We start from the raw sequence: 21,806 nt of genomic DNA on the forward strand, positions 1-21,806 counted from the left end.
GAGCGGTCACATGACACCATAGTATAGAAGCCAGCTGTCTAATGCTATAGAGCGGTCACATGACACCATAGTATGGAAGCCAGCTGTCTAATGCTATAGAGCGGTCACATGGCACCATAGTATGGAAGCGAGCTGTCTAATGCTATAGAGCGGTCACATGACACCATAGTATGGAAGCCAGCTGTCTAATCCTATAGAGCGGTCACATGACACCATAGTATGGAAGTGAGCTGTCTAATGCTATAGAGTGGCCACAAGGCACCATAGTATGGAAGCGAGCTGTCTAATCCTATAGAGCGGTCACAAGGCAGCATAGTATAGAAGAAAGCTGTCTAATGCTATAGAGCGGCCAAATGACACCATAGTATGGAAGAAAGCTGTCTAATGCTATAGAGCGGCCAAATGACACCATAGTATGGAAGCGAGCTGTCTAATCCTATAGAGCGGTCACATGGCAGCATAGTATAGAAGAGAACTGTCTAATGCTATAGAGCGGTCACATGGCACCATAGTATGGAAGTGAGCTGTCTAATGCTATAGAGCGATCACATGACATCATAGTATAAAAGCTAGCTGTCTAATACTATAGAGTGATCACATGACACCATAGTATAAAAGCGAGCTGTCTAATGCTATAGAGCGGTCACATGACACCATAGTATAGAAGCGAGCTGTCTAATGCTACAGTGTGGTCACATGGTATCCGAGTATGGAAGCGAGCTGTCTAATGCTATAGAGCGGTCACATGACACCATAGTATAGAAGCGAGCTGCCTAATGCTTTAGAGCGGTCACATGACACCATAGTATGGAAGCGAGCTGTCTAATGATATGTATAGGCGGCAAAGCAGTCGTGTTGCCATTGGCCGGGGTAGCTCTGGCAGTGTTGCGGCAGCTCTGTGGGTGCAGGGTCACTTGGGCACTTGTCACGGAAGCCTGGAATGGCGTTGGTCTCCGCCCCCGGTCAGACAGGCACTGCTTCCACAGGTTTGGATAACCGGAATGTATCCTGGTGTGTAGGTACCGAATGACGGACGGCGTGCAGTTTCTTAACTAGAATAACGTCCGTTTACTTAGTGCTTCAGTGTAATACAGTAATAAGGCTTCAGTAACTACAGGTGCAGGCGAGAGGTGGAAGAAGTAGTAACTGTAGAGGTGAGAACAGAGGAGCGTCGTGAGAGCCCTGTCCAATGTAGCTGTGTACTCTGCCGGGATAGCGTAGTGAAGAACAGAAGAAGAAACTCATACTCACTTATAAATAACTTTGATCTGACCGCCTTATGCCCTATAGTGTCAGGATATCCGTCCTGCTAGGGTAGTACAAGGTCCCATGTCCCTCCGATGGGTTGAGCAGACTTTCCGAGGCTTCTCATAACAGCCGTGCATAACAGTAGTGCGGTGAGGCGCAGGGAGTATTCGGTTGGGGTGGACGCCCACCGGGTCGGCTGTTACGTTGGTGTGGTAGCTGAGTGGGTCAGCAGACACAGGCTTCCACCATCATTATAGCAACATTATAGGTCACCTGAGACTGTACCTGAGAGATGGTACTGGCATCTGCAGCTGTTACAGTGGCGGCTAACCGCCTGGTTTGAGCTTCAGGAACGGCGTACGCCGTGGTAGTAGAGCGGCAGGGCCGTATTTGCCATTGGGCACCCGTGGTCCGGTGCCTAGGGCGGCACCCTGCAGGGGGCAGCACCGTAAGAGCAGTAAATAAAATAAAAAAATAAAAAAGAGAAAAGAAAAAAATTCTGATCGCGGCTTAAAGTGGATGGAGCCAATGCTGCGGGGGGCGGGGCCAATGTCGCACACGCTGGGGGGGGGGCGGGTTGCAATGGAGCGCTCACTTCAGTCAGCTCCACACCTCAGGAGAGGGTTAGGCAGCACAGCTCAGCTTCAGTGCTCCTCCAATGAAGGAAGGAGCTGTGAGGGCCGCCCACTGCCTGGGGAAGAGAAGACCGCCCCCCACCTGGTCCTGGAGGAGAGGAGGACTGCCCTGCATGTTAGGGTACGGGAAAGGCCCCCACTCGGGTGCGCGGATGCGGGGGCGGAGCTTAAGTTACGGGGGCGGAGCCGTGTGTATGTGTTCAACTACCAGTACCTGAAAAGTATGGGAAGCTTCATCCTGCATTATACAGTACCCCGCTCCCCTTCATGTACTGTTCAGGCCCTTGTTAACAGTATACAGGGGGGTCCTCTATGATACAGTACCCCCCCCCCCCACACACACTCCATGTACTGTTCAGGGCCTGGTGCTTATATATGCAGAGGGGTGGGGGTTCTTTATGGGCACCAGGCTATGAACAGTACATGGAGTTGGGGGGGGGGGGGGGTGTACTGTATCATACAGGATCCCCTCTCTATACTGTTCACTAGGCCCTGCAGGTTACATTGGGGAAGGGTGGGGAGGTCACCCAGCTTTCCCAGCATCTTGTAGTCAGTATGATAGGTCACCCAGATTTCCAGCATCAAATACCCAGTATGATGGAGGTCACCCAGCTTTCCTAGCCTCCTGTACTGGTTGTGGAGCAGAAAAGCAGGCACAGTTAGGAACCAGGGAAAGCTGGATAACATTTTCTGATAGAAGGGTAATATGCTGAGGGCCTAATACTGGGGTCTATAATATGCTGGGGACCTGATACTGGGGTGTGTAATATGCTCAGGGCCTGATACTGGGGTCTGTAATGCTCCCTCTGTATTGTCCTAATTGTAAGGTCCTTAAAATGAGAACAATATAGGGAAAATTTTGACCCCCCCCCCTTTTCTGGTAACAAGCCACACCCCACAAACCACACCCACAAACCACACATATAAAAAGTGCGTGTGTGCGTGTTGGGAGGGGGGGAGGGCGTCGATACTCAAAGTGCCTAGGGCAGCATAAACTACAAATACAGGCCTGAGTAGAGGTAGCAGCAGTAGGGAGCTTAGCAGCAGCAAGAACTTGCTTCTCTTCAGTGGTTATCGGCCGGCGGCACTGCTCTCGGGTGGGTCTACTTCCAATCCTGGGAGGCTGTAGGTGAAATGGCTCCTGGCTTCCATAACAAAATTACTCTGGCTCTCTGCCTCTCAAGAGGGGTCTCCCCTGGACGTGGCCTCTCAGGCCGCCGGATGAATTCCATCTCCACCTCAGCAGGGGTTACCCGCCGGGTCACTGGGTCATCAGGCTGGGGCAGTGCCGGCACTGCCAGGCTGGGATTTGGCTCGGCTTCTTCCTTCTCCGCTGCCAAATGATGGGGAGGTGCAGGAACATCAGGAAAGAAGTCAGGAGGCAACTCCGGCAATAATTCTGGCTCATGACCGTGGAGCCACTGTGGCAGGGGAGACGTGGGTGGTGGCCTTGCATGAGGATACTTGGGGTCCTTCACTACCTGCGGCCACTGGGATAGCAGTCAAATCCTCATCCACCAGGTCAGGCTCAGCGGCATATTCCACCTCAGAAATGGTGAACTCCGAGTATATGTCGTCCTCATCCTCTGAGCCGTGGGACCCAAAGTAGTCGTAGGCGGCGTCCACCCTTGAAGGAAGCTGTGTCTTGTGTCTGGAGGAGGTTGCGGCTGACCAGGGCTCCGACAATCTCCGAGATCGCTTTAGTGGTGACATTCAACATGTGCTGCTTGCTTTCCCTGCCATCTTGTCAGCATCTGCCAAGTAGTCGTCACTTAGTCGTAGATGGGAACGCTGGACTCAATGCAAGTCTATAGACGACGGCCACTTCCAAGATGGCTGCACCAGTGCTGTCAACGGAAGTGTGCAGAACTCTCGGGGGTCCCCCTGGAAACAGTTCCGTGGCTTTATGTTCTGCCTGTGGGCGGTGCTGTAGGCGAGAACTTGATGGCTTTCCCCGAGCTTCTGCTGATGATTGTTAACTCCTTTGCGGGCGATACAATCACTGATAGCGCAGCAGAAAATGGCCGACTGTGCTGGCACACTGTAGCACAGCCCCAGCATGGCAGAAAAACACTTTTGTACAAAACACAGCCCTGTGAGGGGCGCTCCCTCACTTTTAGAATCTTGGTTGGGGTGACAATTATCTTCAGGGCACACAACGTTTTGGCTGTCAGACAGACACAGTTCCCCTTTTTGGCGGGCTTTTCTGGGGTTCCGGATACTTTTGGCGGGAATCACTTTGTAGGAAGGCTTGCAGCAGCCCCGAAACGCACCACACAAAAAAATTCAGCAGGAAATCTTTGTAGGCAGCAGCAAGGTTTGAATCCTGTTCGTGACGCCACTTCTGGTTGCAGTGAAGCGCAGGGAGTATTTGGTTGGGGTGAACTCCCGCCGAGCAACAATACAGACTCAGTGAAGAGGATAGGCTGAGGAAAGGAGGGAAAGCACCCGCACCTGTAAGTGGTCAGAAAGATAATACGTGACACATAACAGTTAACCCCTGGAAGACTTCAACCGTATATAGAATAAGTTACACAGAAACACAGTAGTGACACCTAGTGGGAAAAACACTAGCTGCAGGGGATACCTCATCCCACTTGTGTGAACCCAAAAGAGTTACCTTACTCAGGTAGGATAAGACTTAGGGGCCTGCACCTGCAATAGGGGGAAACAAACATGTGACAGAAACAATTAACCCATTGCTTCCTTCAGCTGTGCATAAGACAAGATATACCAGAAATACAGCAGTGACACCTAGTGGGAAAAACAAACACTACAGCTCTCCTTCCTCCCACTGAGTGAGTTACTTTGCCCAGGTGCATAAAAGACTTTTATGTGGCACACCTGTGCTGGGACACTACATATATGTATATTTTTAAAGAAATTTTGGTGACATTTTTTCAAATTTTCCATTTTTCTCTCTATATTTTATAATAACCCTGATTTCCTGCAGTTCTCATTATCACCACTGGGGCTAATACTAAGCAGTGACTACCTGTTGTGTCTGTAGTGATAAGAGGAGGCTGCAGTAAAGTGATCTGTACAGCATTGCAGCGTCATGTGACACCAGTAGATAGAGGAGACAATAGCAGCTCCCTGTGGAATGACCTCTTCACGGGTCACAGAGTGTGGTGTCCTAACACGGGTGTTACAGTTAGATACACCCTTCGCAAAAGTCTGTTTTTATTGTACTATTGTGGTGATGAAAGCAGTACTAAGTTTCACCACTAGATGTCGCTGTATTATGTATGTGTATTTGGAAGCCGCACAGCTAAAGGATGTAAAGAGTTATTGTTTCTTTATGTGTCACCTGAATCTGTAGACCAGTAGGAGTCTTGTTTTCTTCTGTCCTATCACCTCTCTTCTTGATTCTTCTGTTGCACTCTTCACCCACTCACAGCGCACCTTACATGCTGGGAGAAAGTCGGTCACATGGTTGGAGGAGGAGCAAGGTCTTTTTCGTCTTAGGCATTGTGGAGGAAGGACACAAGTTAGATAGCCCTCCACAGTGGTCCTCTGCCAGGTCACCGTACCTCGGGTCAGTCTTAGTCAGAACCCCGTATGGGAAGGACGCAAGACGGTCCACCTCTATCAACTTTCCTATAAATAACGCTACACAGCACCCCTCATAGGAGAGGACAGGCCAGCGACAACCTCAACCCCGGCCAAGGACTAGGAGACGTCACAGAGCCGGACAGTATCCACTAAAGAGCACTCCGCTCTTAGGTTTGCATTGCATGGATTTCCTATGGGGTAGCTTCACACGTACTGGATTCACGCTGCGAGTTTGCAGCAAAATCCGCTGCGAATCCTGGTACTGTCACTTTAATAGGATTTCATACCCGCAGCGGAATTTTCATTTAACCCCCCTGTGTATTCTCTCTAGTGTGACACACTGCTCTCTCCTGCCACCTCTGTCCATATCAGGAACTGTCCAGATCAGGAGAGGTTTTCTATGGGGATTTGCTGCTGCTCTGGACAGTTCCTGACATGGACAGAGGTGGCAGCAGAGAGCACTGTGTCAGACTGGAGAGAATACACCACTTCCTGCAGGACATACAGCAGCTGATAAGTACTGGAAGACTGGAGATTTTTAAATAAAAGTAAATTACAAATCTATAGAACTTTCTGAAACTCGTTGATTTGAAAGAAAAAGATTTTTGTCAGAGTGCCCTTTTAACCCCTTGGGACATATGATGTACCGGTACGTCATGCGCCTGCAAGAGGTGTTCAGAGCGACCGCACTCTGAATCGCCGCGATCCCGGGTGCCGTGAGTAGCCCGGGACCGCGGCTATTAGCAGGCACGGTCCGATCGATGTGCCCGCTAATTAAGTAATCGGAGGCAGCTGTCAAAGCAATCAAGTGCCGATCTCATCAATCTATGCTGTATAACTATATACAGCATAGATCAATGAGAGATCAAAGTGCATATACTAGAAGTCCACCAGGGGGAATAACCCTAACCCCAGGAGGGGAATAACCCCAACCCCAGGAGGGGAATAACCCCAACCCCAGGGGGCGAATAACCCTAACCCCAGGGGGGGAATAACCCTAACCCTGGGGGGAATAACCCTAACCCTAGGGGGGGAATCACCCTAACTCCAGGGGGAATAACCCTAACCCCAGGGGGAATAACCCTAACCCCAGGGGGAATAACCCTAACCCCAGGGGGGGAATAACCCTAACCCCAGGGGGAATAACCCTAACCCCAGGGGGGGAATAACCCTAACCCCAGGGGGGGGGAAATAACCCTAACCCCAGGGGGAGGAGAATAACCCTAACCCCATGGGGGGAATAACCCTAACCCCAGGGGGGGAATAACCCTAACCCCAGGGGGGGGGAATAACCCTAACCCCAGGGGGGAATAACCCTCACCCCAGGAGGAATAACCCTAACCCCAGGGGGGGAATAACCCTAACCCCAGGGGGGAATAACCCTCACCCCAGGAGGAATAACCCTTACCCCAGGGGGGCTTATAGTATAAGTGTAAAAAAAAAAAAAAAAAAAAAAAAGTGTTGTTAATAAAAAGCCCCCTCCCCTAATAAAAGTCAGAATCACCCCCCCCCTTTTCCCAAGTTATAAATAAAAATAAATAAATAAACATGTTTGCTATCGCCGCGTGCGTAATCGCCCGAACTATTAATTAATCACATTCCTGATCTCGTACGGTAAACGGCGTCAGCGCCAAAAAATCCCAAAGGGCAAAATTGCGCATTTTTGGTCGCATCAAATCCAGAAAAAATTTAATAAAAAGCGATCAAAAAGTCGTATATGCGCAATCAAGGTACCGATAGAAAGAACACACCATGGCGCAAAAACTGACACCTGACACAGCCCCATAGACCAAAGGATAAAAGCGCTATAAGCCTGGGAATGGAGCGATTTTAAGGGACATATATTTGTTAACAATGGTTTGAATTTTTTACAGGCCATCAGATACAATATAAGTTATACATGTTATATATCGTTTTAATCGTAACGACTTAAGGAACATATATAACAAGTCAGTTTTACCCCAGGGCGAATGGCGTAATAACAAATACCCCCCAAATAAAAGAAATGCTTTTTTTTGTTCAATTTCACCACACTTTGAATTTTTTTCTGGTTTCGCAGTGTACCAAATGCAAAAATTCAGCCGTCATTGCAAAGTACAATTAGTGCCGCAAAAAATAAGGGCTCATGTGGGTTTCTAGGTGGAAAAATGCAAGTGCTATGGCCTTATATACACAAGGAGGAAAAAACTAAAACGCAAAAATGAAAATTGGCCCCGTCCTTAAGGGGTTAAAGGAATAAAATATGGACCTGATGGGAAAGCGACCTCCAGGAGGTGGGGTCAGGCAGCTGCTTTGCATATTCTTCTTCCCAGAATTCCTATAAGTCTCCAGACATCTTTATCCCTCTTGTCCCATGAGGATCGGCCTCTCCTGAGGTAACAGCTGCTACAGATGAGGAACTTCAATGGACTCGGCTCTGCTACATCTGATGACATACGCAGTACAGCGCAGTACAGATCAGCAGAGGAGGCTTATTACTTCCTCGTCTTTGCTCTATTTTACATTATAGGAAAGGAGAATCAATGAAGATTTGTCACATCAGCGAGTTTCCTTCTGCGATAAAACAATGGAGGCCAAAAGGCTGGAACCTACAACGGCCTCCATTGTTCTGGATGAGACAAATACAGCTGAATAATAAAGGGAAAAAACTGCATATTGGTGAAAATGGTTCTAAAAGAAAATCTACGGAAAATCACAACATAGTGCGGGATCCTCCCCATATAAACCAATGGGAAAAACTGGGACAAAAAAACCCTCAGCACAACGGCCATCATATGACCTTCACTATTTTACTCTATAGGCGTAAAATAATTCTTAAGGCCGTGTTCACACATGCAGCAGCGCCATGAAAACGTAACACACCATTTAATTGCAGTAATTGATCGTGCATTGGGCAATGTTCACACGTAGCGTTTAGTTTGCGCTATTCTGCAGGGAATTGCTCAATTAATGGTAAAATTTTTTTGCTGCAATTTCGATGGCGTCGGGAGAATAATTGCCTTTTTTTACAGTGATTGCAAAATTTGCAGCAAAATTATCGCTAATTAACAGCTGTGTGTGAACATAGCCTGAGCACAGCCCAAGTATCACACGTCCCAATGACTTTACCAATCTGCTAGATCTGCTTACTGAGCCCATATACAGCCCGATAATCGGGCAGCAAGGGCTGTATAGATATATGTGGTGGGCCCGGTAGCCGGGTGTTTAGGGCCACTTGGTCACGGTAGCCTGGAGTGGTGTTAGACCCACCGTGGACTTTTGGCACCACCACAGCACAGAAAGAGAGGATAGCCTAAGCGTACAGAGATGTGTTGGTGCAGGTGCTTCAAAAGTAGATAAGAGTCCTGTGGGTTTTGGCAAAAATAGAAGATAGTACAAATCTTCACAGAGAACTTAGGTGCTGACGATTGAGGTAGAACTGGCGCTTGTAGTAGTAGGCGCTTTATAGTAGAGAGAAAGAGGAAAGGAGTTGCCAATGTAGTAAGTGTTCTCTGATGGAACAGGTGAAGTAACAGAAGAGGTGAAAGAGAATACTCGTACTCACGGATGGCTGTTCTAGTCTTTAACTGCCCTATGCCCCCTAGTTGCTGGCTACCCGTCCTAGGGGGGTAATATGAGCCCCAGTCGTGGGTTATCTGAGTGTAGAAGACGCTCAGGATTTCTCAGTCATCCTGCACTGCACAGTGGAATACGTAGACGTACTGTAGCTTTGTCCTACTGGGGTCAGGTCCTATTACTTCAGGTAACTGCCCTGCACGTTTTAGAGAGGTTTCTGGCGTGGGAAAGGTGTTTCCTTTTTGGCTTCTCTTACCTTTGTAGAGCTTAGCACTGCATAACTAAGTGGTTCTTAGGTTGCTGTTTTTGTGTCCCTGTCAGGGGACCTGGCCAAAGCCAGGCCCTGGCCTAACTTCAGCAGAGGCTCCTCTATCCTTCATCTCACACTGAAGACCAAATCTAGGCAGACTACTCTCTCCCACAAGAACTAACTCCTCCTACAGGGGCTATGTTAACCCTCCTGTGAGTGGTGGGCCTGATTCTGCAGATCACTGGTCTGTGTAATAGGACCCTATAGGTGCGTTTACATGGACAGATTTATATGACAGTTTTTTGAAGCCTAAGCCAAGAATGGATGTGAGAAGTGCAGAAATCTCCGTCTTTCCTTTATGAGCTGTTCTTTGTTTATAGTCCGTTCCTGGCTTTGGCTTCAATGATATGTCAGATAAATCTGTCTGTGTAAACACACCCTAATACACAGTGCTGCTTCATTCCATTAACTTGCCGTCCTTTATTGTGTTACTCCTAAGTGTATGTTCACACTACGGATTATGCATTTAAGCTGGGGCCGTGGGACATGTCCATTCTCTGAGCGGAGAGCGGAGGCGCCCTATACATAACACTGAGACAGTGAGACGGGTGGGATTCCAAGCAGAGTCCGCAGCGGGGGTTCCACTCGGATTTTCCTCTGTTTTCAGCAGTGTGACCTGCCCTTACTCTCCCTTTCCAGCCTTGCCCCCATCGGTATGGATTATGAAGATCAGTCCTCCGCTCTCTGATCGCTGTATAATAACCTAGGACTTCCTTCAGACATACTCTGCGCAGCATTTTTATTGCTTTGCCCCTGAAATATGCCACAAATCTATGATCTTTATGTGATTGTTTTCTGATTGAAAACTTTTATTGAAAATAGAGATTTTATGGATACAGAAAGGATGAAGGGTGGTGGTCATCACCAATAAGAATCACAGTGTAAAAGCTCAGCCAGCAGGTGTATATAGTATCATGTATCACCCTATAAAAGCTCCGCCAGCAGACGTATATAGTATCACGTATCACCCTGTAAAAGCTCCGCCAGCAGGCGTATATAGTATCACGTATCACCCTATAAAAGCTCCGCCAGCAGACGTATATAGTATCACGTATTACCCTGTAAAAGCTCCGCCAGCAGACGTGTATAGTATCACGTATCACCCTATAAAAGCTCCACCAGCAGACGTATATAGTATCACGTATCACCCTATAAAAGCTCCGCCAGCAGACGTATATAGTATCACGTATCACCCTGTAAAAGCTCAGCCAGCAGGTGTATATAGTATCACGTATTACCCTGTAAGGGTGCGTTCACACCTACCGCATCCGCAGCTTATTTTTCCGCGGAAATCCGCAGGTCTGGTAGTGCAGATTTCAACCTGCGAGAAATCCGCATATGTGTGCGTTTTGCGTTTTTTCTGCAGCAAGTTTATCGCAACTGAAATGTCAGTTTAAAATGTCTCTCATTCTAAACGGACATTTCAGTTGCAATAAACTTGCTGCAGAAAAACCGCAAAACGCACACATATGCGGATTTCTCGCAGGTTGAAATCTGCACTACCAGACCTGCGCATTTCCGCGGAAAAATAAGCTGCGGATGCGGTAGGTGTGAACGCACCCTAAAAGCTCCGCCAGCAGGCGTATATAGTATCACGTATCACCCTGTAAAAGCTCCGCCAGCAGGCGTATATAGTATCACGTATCACCCTGTAAAAGCTCCGCCAGCAGGTGTATATAGTATCACGTATCACCCTGTAAAAGCTCCGCCAGCAGGCGTATATAGTATCACGTATCACCCTATAAAAGCTCCGCCAGCAGGCGTATATAGTATCACGTATCACCTTGTAAAAGCTCCGCCAGCAGGCGTATATAGTATCACGTATCACCCTGTAAAAGCTCCGCCAGCAGACGTATATAGTATCACGTATCACCCTGTAGAAGCTCTGCCAGCAGGTGTATATAGTATCACGTATCACCCTGTAAAAGCTCCACCAGCAGGTGTATATGGTATCACGTATCACCCTGACACAGCTCCGCCAGCAGGCGTATATAGTATCATGTATCACCCTGACACAGCTCCGCCAGCAGGCGTATATAGTATCATGTATCACCCTGACACAGCTCCGCCAGCAGGCGTATATAGTATCACGTATCACCCTGTAGAAGCTCTGCCAGCAGGTGTATATAGTATCACGTATCACCCTGTAAAAGCTCCACCAGCAGGTGTATATGGTATCACGTATCACCCTGACACAGCTCCGCCAGCAGGCGTATATAGTATCACGTATCACTCTGACACAGCTCCGCCAGCAGCCGTATATAGTATCATGTATCACCCTGTAAAAGCTCCACCAGCAGGTGTATATAGTATCACGTATCACACTGTAAAAGCTCCGCCAGCAGCCGTATATAGTATCATGTATCACCCTGACACAGCTCCGCCAGCAGGCGTATACAGTATCACGTATTTCCCTATAAAAGCTCCGCCAGCAGGCGTATATAGTATCACGTATCACCTTGTAAAAGCTCCACCAGCAGGTGTATATAGTATCACGTATCACCTTGTAAAAGCTCCGCCACCACATGTATATAGTATCATGTATCACCCTGTATAAGCTCCATCAGCAGGCGTATACAGTATCACGTATTTCCCTATAAAAGCTCCGCCAGCAGGCTTATATAGTATCACGTATCACACTGTAAAAGCTCCGCCAGCAGGTGTATATAGTATCACGTATCACCCTGTAGAAGCTCAGCCAGCAGGCGTATATAGTATCACTTATCACCCTGTAAAAGCTCCGCCAGCAGCCGTATATAGTGTCACGTATCACCCTGTAAAAGCTCCGCCAGCAGGTGTATATAGTGTCACGTATCACCCTGTAAAAGCTCCGCCAGCAGGCGTATATAGTGTCACGTATCACCCTGTAAAAGCTCCGCCAGCAGGTGTATATAGGATCACGTATCACACTGTAAAAGCTCCGCCAGCAGCCGTATATAGGATCACGTATCACCCTGTAGAAGCTCCGCCAGCAGGTGTATATAGTATCACGTATCACCCTGTAGAAGCTCAGCCAGCAGGCGTATATAGTATCACTTATCACCCTGTAAAAGCTCCGCCAGCAGGCGTATATAGTATCACGTATCACCCTGACACAGCTCCGCCAGCAGGTGTATATAGTATCACGTATCACCCTGTAGAAGCTCAGCCAGCAGGCGTATATAGTATCACTTATCACCCTGTAGAAGCTCCGCCAGCAGGCGTATATAGTATCATGTATCACCCTGTAAAAGCTCCGCCAGCAGGCGTATATAGTATCACGTATCACCCTGTAAAAGCTCCACCAACAGGCGTATATAGTATCACGTATCACCCTATAAAAGCTCCGCCAGCAGACGTATATAGTATCACGTATCACCCTGTAAAAGCTCCGCCAGCAGGCGTATATAGTATCACGTATCACCCTATAAAAGCTCCGCCAGCAGGCGTATATAGTATCACGTATCACCCTGACACAGCTCCGCCAGCAGGTGTATATAGTATCACGTATCACCCTGTAGAAGCTCAGCCAGCAGGCGTATATAGTATCACTTATCACCCTGTAGAAGCTCCGCCAGCAGGCGTATATAGTATCATGTATCACCCTGTAAAAGCTCAGCCAGCAGGCGTATATAGTATCACTTATCACCCTGTAAAAGCTCCGCCAGCAGGCGTATATAGTATCACGTATCACCCTGACACAGCTCCGCCAGCAGGCGTATATAGGATCACGTATCACCCTGTGACGCTCTGCACGGAGCTCAGGCGATACAAGCACACCCAGACTTCTGATTAGTGATGTGTATTAGTATATGCGGTTTCGTACATGACGCTTTTGATATCCTTCGTTGATCACATATTTCTTTAGAGGAATGTGAGAAAACAAAACACCAGAAAAAACGCCCACACGGACATTTACGCATGATTTATTTCTCATTGCATCCTATAGAGGTCTATGGGGGGGGGGCGTATATAGGGTCACGTATCACCCTGTAAAAGCTCCGCCAGCAGGTGTGTATAGTATCATGTATCATGATACATGATATGGGGGGGGGAGGGGGGCGACATATTAAGAGAGAGAAAAAACACCACCACAGGATAAGGCTACGACGTCGTCTTTTTAGGTGGAGTAATGGCTGTTATTTTGTAATGTTAATAATCATGATTAAAGGGATAGTTCAGAAAAAAAATCTTTTAAATCGACTGGTGCCAGAAAGTGGCAGAGATTTGTAATTTACTTCTATATAAAAATCTTCAGTCTTCCAGTACTTACCAGCTGCTGTATGTCCTGCAGGAAGTGGTGTCTTCTCTCCAGTCTGACACAGTACTCTCTGCTGCCACCTCTGTCCATGTCAGGAACTGTCCAGAGCAGGAGAGGTTTTCTATGGGATTTGCTTCTATGGGATTTTTTAATAGATTACAAGACTCTGGCACTTGCTGGGACCACTTGATTTAAAAAAACAACAACAGTTATTTCATCTAAAATAGACATTGCGTTAACAAAGCCTAAAGAAAATGTTGGCATCCCCCATATCTCCCAATTGACTCTCATTTAACATCTGGACGTTTTTTTTGCCTGCATTTCTGTACAGAAAGAAACGTCATGTCTGAAGCCGCCCGCACACAAGACGCCGCTTTCTGCCTCCTTGCATATTTTCAAAAACAGAAAGGATGAGACGATTAAAACGACAATTCAAACATATAAACAAAAAGAACAAAAACATAAAAACAAACAAAACAATAAACAAAAAAAAAAAAAAACGCAGCAGCTTCTCTATTCTTCTGGGGTGCGAGAAAGCTGGGTGACTGCCCGATGCCAGACTGGAAATTACATAGATTATATATATACACACATCGATTTATTCTAATATAATGATACAATGTATATGATGTAAGGATATTATAATATAATGATACAATGTATATGATGTAATTATAATATAATGATACAAGGTATATGATGTAAGGCTATTATATTATAATGATACAAGGTATATGATGTAATTATAATATAATGATACAATGTATATGATGTAATTATAATATAATGATACAATGTATATGATGTAAGGCTAATATATTATAATGATACAAGGTATATGATGTAAGGCTATTTATAATATAATGATACAATGTATATGATGTAAGGCTATTATATTATAATGATACAATGTATATGATGTAAGGCTAATATATTATAATATGATACAATGTATATGATGTAAGGCTATTATAATATAATGATACAATGTATATGATGTAAGGCTATTATATTATAATGATACAATGTATATGATGTAAGGCTATTATATTATAATATGATACAATGTATATGATGTAAGGATATTATAATATAATGATACAATGTATATGATGTAATTATAATATAATGATACAAGGTATATGATGTAAGGCTATTATATTATAATGATACAAGGTATATGATGTAATTATAATATAATGATACAATGTATATGATGTAATTATAATATAATGATACAATGTATATGATGTAAGGCTAATATATTATAATGATACAATGTATATGATGTAAGGCTATTATAATATAATGATACAAGGTATATGATGTAAGGCTATTTATAATATAATGATACAATGTATATGATGTAAGGCTATTATAATGATACAAGGTATATGATGTAAGGCTAATATATTATAATGATACAATGTATATGATGTAAGGCTAATATATTATAATATGATACAATGTATATGATGTAAGGCTATTATAATATAATGATACAATGTATATGATGTAAGGCTATTATATTATAATGATACAAGGTATATGATGTAAGGCTATTATAATATAATGATACAATGTATATGATGTAAGGCTATTATAATATAATGATACAATGTATATGATGTAAGGCTATTATATTATAATGATACAATGTATATGATGTAAGGCTATTATATTATAATATGATACAATGTATATGATGTAAGGCTATTATAATATAATGATACAAGGTATATGATGTAAGGCTATTATAATATAATGATACAAGGTATATGATGTAAGGCTATTATAATATAATGATACAATGTAAATGATGTAAGGCTATTATATTATAATATAATGATACAATGTATATGATGTAAGGCTATTATAATATAATGATACAAGGTATATGATGTAAGGCTATTATATTATAATATAATGATACAATGTATATGATGTAAGGCTATTATAATATAATGATACAATGTATATGATGTAAGGCTATTATAATATAATGATACAATGTATATGATGTAAGGCTATTATATTATAATGATACAATGTATATGATGTAAGGCTATTATATTATAATGATACAATGTATATGATGTAAGGCTATTATAATATAATGATACAATGTATATCATGTAATGCTATTATATTATAATATGATACAATGTATATGATGTAAGGCTATTATATTATAATGATACAAGGTATATGACGGATATAAGGATACATGACACGGCTCGAGCAGCTGCTGCATCATCATGTGAGACATTTCAGCTGCAAATAACCAGGACTACATCTCCCAGGGTGCAGTGAGGTGCTTGGAAGGAGGCAGCAGGAGGAGGAGGAGGCAGGAGGAGGCAGGCTCTGCAGGCTCTGGCATTGATGAGTCTTAGGATGTGGCTGTGCATGTGGATGAGGAGACCTGGGAGGTGCTTCAGTCCTCTCATCCACATCTAACCACCCAATGCAGTAAAAGCACAAGAACACTAATGGAAACCAGGAGGACACAATGCAGCAGCAGCCTCAGCATCCTCAGAGAGTGTGAGAGCCAGGGAGACCCCAGCAGCCCCTCACAATGAGGACATGAGGTCTCTGATGGGCAGCCTCTCCAGGATTGTGCCAGCCATGCAGAGCTCAGCAGCAGAGAGCTGGATGTGCTGCCTGATTGGAGCCCTGTATCTGGTCCATGCCAGCTCCCAGGCAGGTAAGTCACAGGGCATCAGCCTCTGCTTATGGATGATGATCTGCAGCATCTGATCTGTGACATAGTAGTAGTGGTCCAGGACCCCCCCCCCCCCCTCCTTATTCTCCAGGGATGTGCCTGATCTGAGCACCAGGCCCCTCACCAGTGCTGGCATCTGGGTACAGGAGAAGCCTTCACAAGGAGACTATTTACCAGCTGCATTAACCCCTGGGATGCTGGGAGATCCTGCAGCAGCAGCAGCGAGTCCCATGAGTGGTGAGGAAGCTGTGTGTGTGGATGAGCCCATAGGCAGCTGCCTCACCACTTCTGCTTGCTGCATTGGCCTACACCTGGTTGTGGTTGTGTTGGCCCCTCTGGAGCGCTCCCCGGCCCCGTCACATCCCATCCTGGGTGCATTATAGCGGAGAATTAGGATTTGATAATAATCCACCATCATATTCTGCATTTAGATTTTACGTATTGAAAAGTTGTAAGATTTCACAATGTGGTTTCTGTGATTTTTTTTTTTACTAGTTTTCAAAATATTTGTTTGTTGTCATTATGCACATGGGATGGGTGCAGGGGTGCATGTGATGGATACAGGGGGTGCATGTGATGGATACAGGGGGTGCATGTGATGGATACAGGGGGTGCATGTGATGGATACAGGGGGTGCATGTGATGGATACAGGGGGTGCATGTGATGGATACAGGGGGTGCATGTGATGGATACAGGGAGTGCATGTGATGGATACAGGGGTGCATGTGATGGATACAGGGGGTGCATGTGATGGATACAGGGGGTGCATGTGATGGGTGCAGGGGGTGCATGTGATGGATACAGGGGGTGCATGTGATGGATTCAGAAGGTGCATGTGATGGATACAGGGGGTGCATGTGATGGATACAGGGGGTGCATGTGCTGGGTGCAGGGGGTGCATGTGATGGATACAGGGGGTGCATGTGATGGATACAGGGGTGCATGTGATGGATACAGGGTGCATGTGATGGGTGCAGGGGTGCATGTGATGGATACAGGGGGTGCATGTGATGGATACAGGGGGTGCATGTGATGGATACAGGGGTGCATGTGATGGATACAGGGGGTGCATGTGATGGATACAGGGGTGCATGTGATGGATACAGGGGTGCATGTGATGGGTGCAGGGGTGCATGTGATGGGTGCAGGGTTGCATGTGGATACAGGGGGTGCATGTGATGGATACAGAGGTGCATGTGATGGATACAGGGGTGCATGTGATGGGTGCATGTGATGGATACAGGGGTGCATGCGATGGATACAGGGGGTGCATGTGATGGATACAGGGGGTGCATGTGATGGATACAGGGGTGCATGTGATGGATACAGTTGTGCATGTGATGGATACAGGGGTGCATGTGCTGGGTGCATGGGGTGCATGTGCTGGGTGCAGGGGTGCATGTGATGGGTTCAGGTGATGGATACAGGGGTGCATGTAATGGGTGCAGGGGTGCTGGTACTGGTGCAGGGGTGCATATGATGCATTTGATAGGTGCATATGATGGATGCAGGGGGTGCACGTGATAGGTGCAGGGGTGCAAATAATGGATACAGGGGTGCATGTGATGGGCGCAGGGGTGCATGTGATGGGTACAGGGTTGCATGTGATGGGTACAGGGGTGCATATGATAGGTGCAGGGGTGCATGTGATAGGCAAAGGGGTGCATGTAATGGATATAGGGGTGCATGTGATGGATGCATGTGACACATGATGGTGCAGAGGTGCATGTGATGGTGCGGGGGTGCATGTGATGGGTGCTGGAGTATGTGATGGGTGCAGGGGTGCATGTGACGGGTGCAAGGGGGCGTGTGATGGATACAAGGGTGCATGTGATAGGCACAGGGGTGCATGTGATGCAAGTAGGAGGTGCATGTAATGGGTGCCTTGATGCATTTGATGGCTGCAGGGGTGCATGTGATGGATACAGGGGGTGCATGTGATGGATACAGGGGTGCATGTGATGGATACAGTTGTGCATGTGATGGATACAGGGGTGCATGTGCTGGGTGCATGTGCTGGGTGCAGGGGTGCATGTGATGGGTTCAGGTGATGGATACAGGGGTGCATGTAATGGGTGCAGGGGTGCTGGTACTGGTGCAGGGGTGCATATGATGCATTTGATAGGTGCATATGATGGATGCAGGGGGTGCACGTGATAGGTGCAGGGGTGCAAATAATGGATACAGGGGTGCATGTGATGGGCGCAGGGGTGCATGTGATGGGTACAGGGTTGCATGTGATGGGTACAGGGGTGCATATGATAGGTGCAGGGGTGCATGTGATAGGCAAAGGGGTGCATGTAATGGATATAGGGGTGCATGTGATGGATGCATGTGACACATGATGGTGCAGAGGTGCATGTGATGGTGCGGGGGTGCATGTGATGGGTGCTGGAGTATGTGATGGGTGCAGGGGTGCATGTGACGGGTGCAAGGGGGCGTGTGATGGATACAAGGGTGCATGTGATAGGCACAGGGGTGCATGTGATGCAAGTAGGAGGTGCATGTAATGGGTGCCTTGATGCATTTGATGGCTGCAGGGGTGCATGTGATGGGTGGAGGGTTGCATGGATGAAACTTTTATAATTATACTGCTAGGCTGTGTTGTGCTATGTGTGAGATATATATATATATATATATATATAATACATACAATATAAACCATATACAATACATACTATATTCATTACATACTATATACAATACATACAACATACAGTGGTACTTTGGTTTAAGAGTAACTTGGAGAGCGTTTTGCAAGAAGAGCTCACAGTTTTTCTAAATGGTAACTTAGTGTAAGAGCTCCCTGTACTGGGTGGAGGTAATCTCTCCATAGCTGTAACCCCTCTCTCCCCGGACAGAGAGTGCTGATATACTGTGCTCACCCTACACCCTGCTCATTCCTTCCTGCTCCCTGCAGTCTCTCTCCGCCCTTGTGTTTCCCATCCTCTCCATTCCTACTATATTGTGCCTGCACTTACACTCAGCTAAACACTGCTGCTATAATGTGCCTGCACTTACATTCAGCTATACACTGCTGCTATAATGTGCCTGCACTTACATTCAGCTATACACTGCTGCTATAATGTGCCTGCACTTACATTCAGCTATACACTGCTGCTATAATGTGCCTGCACTCACACCCAGCTATACACTGCTGCTATAATGTGCCTGCACTTACACTCAGTCATTAACACTGCTGTATAGAGAGGTTTCTTTCACTGTCTTCCTGCACAGTTCTGTGATTCTCACTTCCTAATTGGTCCATGCTGAACACACCCCCTTCCCCACTGCTGTCATGTGACCACACAGACCTCTGACAACAGCCCTGCTTCTCTATTCTAGCCTGTTGTACTACACTACTGCTTTATGGGGATCTGCAGCTCCATCCTGTACCTACAAGCTGCTGCTGCTGTGTTATCAGGGTTATACAGTTACTATACATTATATACCACATGCTGATTGCTATACTGTACAGTAACTTATATATCACATATCCAGCTGCTGTGTTATCAGGGTTATACAGTTACTATACATTATACACCACATGCTGATTGCTATACTGTACAGTAACTTATATATCACATATCCAGCTGCTGTATTATCAGGGTTATACAGTTACTATACATTATATACCACATGCTGCTATACTGTACAGTAACTTATATATTACATATCCAGCTGCTGCTGTGTTATCAGGGTTATACAGTTACTATACATTATATACCACATGCTGCTATACTGTACAGTAACTTATATATCACATATCCAGCTGCTGTGTTATCAGGGCTATACAGTTACTATACATTATACACCACATGCTGCTATACTGTACAGTAACTTATATATCACATATCCAGCTGCTGCTGTGTTATCAGGGTTATACAGTTACTATACATTATATACCACATGCTGCTATACTGTACAGTAACTTATATATCACATATCCAGCTGCTGTGTTATCAGGGCTATACAGTTACATAATTATTTCATGTTTGATCGGAGGTTCTTTTTGCAGAGAAGTGGAGTCTCTATGGGTGCTAGACACTCCCCTTCATTAGCAAATTTAACTATGTCGTTCTGGGAAGAACAATTCATTTTCTCGGATACTAATCCTTTTTGTGGCCAGTTACAATGGTACGGGAGATTCATCGATGATGTCATCATCATTTGGAACGGAGATGTCTCTCCCGTACCATTGTTTATGGATTATCTGAATTCCAATAGTTATAATCTGAGGTTCACTTATAATTTACAGGAAATATCTATCACATTTTTGGATTTGACTTTACAGGGAACATCCTTTTCCAAAATAAATTTTTCCACTTATCGCAAACCCATTTCTGGGAACACTCTTTTAAGGGCAGACAGTAATCATCCTCCACATACTGTCCGGGCTGTTCCTGTTGGAGAGCTCACACGCCTCAAGAGGAACTGCACGGACAGTGATACCTTTAGACAGGAATCAGAGGCACTGGCCCATAGATTAAAAATGAGAGGTTATGCCAATCATCATATTACAAGGGCCAAACACATAGTCTCTAATAAAAGTCGAGATAGTCTCACAAAACCTAAACAGAAAAAGATCTCGGATAAATCCAAAATGAAACCAGTATTGTCCATGGTGTATACTCCATTGTTTAATCAGATCAAGTATATTATTAAAAAACATATACATATTCTAATGGAGGATGATAAATTGTCAGAAATTCTGGCACAAGGCATGGCTATCGTTCCCAAGCGAGCCAAAACATTGGGAGACATACTCTCTCCAAGTTTAGTCAGCACAGACAAAAGGACTTCCACTTGGCTACAAAAATATGGCTTTTTTAAGTGTGGTGGTTATCCTTGTCGTACATGCAAATTTGTTAGACCTTGCAGTACGTTTTCTAACAATTCTAACACAAATCATTTTAATATTAAACAAAGAATGGATTGCAATTCCAATAATGTGATATATGTCATTGAATGTTCCCAGTGCAATATTAAATATGTAGGTTGTACAACCAGAAAAATTAAAATACGTGCATTAGAACACTTAAATGACATCACTGGCAATCCATTTCGGCACAAATCAGGAGCTTCGGCACATTTCATTAACCAACACAATAAACAATGTGACAATTTCATAATTTATGGCATAGAAAAAATTATTACGAAAGCCAGAGGTGGTGATATAGAAAAATTATTAAAAAATCGGGAAGCCTATTGGCAATTTATCCTGGGTACAAGGACTCCGGATGGCATGAATTTACGCCGTGAGCTGATGTATCATTATTAATAATATATTAATTTCTTGCCATACATATATTTATAAATTATATTTTGTCACATGTGTAATCTCATTTTTTAATTTGTCCCGCTTTAAAGTTCATTCTGCTTTAGAACATAAACCACATACATTTACCACCATTTTCACTATATATGAAATTTCATCGTTAGTGGTTGTTCACATGTAGTTATCATTATCATCCATTACCGCACTATAATTTTTACCAGCATTGCTTTATTCTCCTCACCCTACCTGTTACTAGTGATTT

At 45.1% G+C, this 21,806-nt stretch overlaps 1 protein-coding gene across 6 annotated transcripts in view; it reads left to right on the forward strand.

The window, feature by feature from the left end:
- Nucleotides 1–16,019: 16,019 nt before the first annotated feature.
- ADAM22 (ADAM metallopeptidase domain 22) overlaps nt 16,020–21,806 on the forward strand; it is a 175,290-nt gene continuing 169,503 nt past the window's right edge. For 3 of the 6 annotated variants that reach the window (XM_069959504.1, XM_069959508.1, XM_069959507.1), the window contains exon 1: nt 16,020–16,247. In XM_069959504.1, the coding sequence (XP_069815605.1) occupies nt 16,127–16,247 (121 nt within the window). In that variant the 5' untranslated portion in view covers nt 16,020–16,126. The remainder of the gene's footprint in view (nt 16,248–21,806) is intronic. The other 3 variants (XM_069959503.1, XM_069959511.1, XM_069959505.1) reach the window with 2 other exon arrangements.

The sequence above is a fragment of the Dendropsophus ebraccatus genome, chromosome 2 (genome assembly GCF_027789765.1).
Source record: "Dendropsophus ebraccatus isolate aDenEbr1 chromosome 2, aDenEbr1.pat, whole genome shotgun sequence".
NCBI classification, from domain to species: Eukaryota; Metazoa; Chordata; class Amphibia; order Anura; family Hylidae; genus Dendropsophus; species Dendropsophus ebraccatus.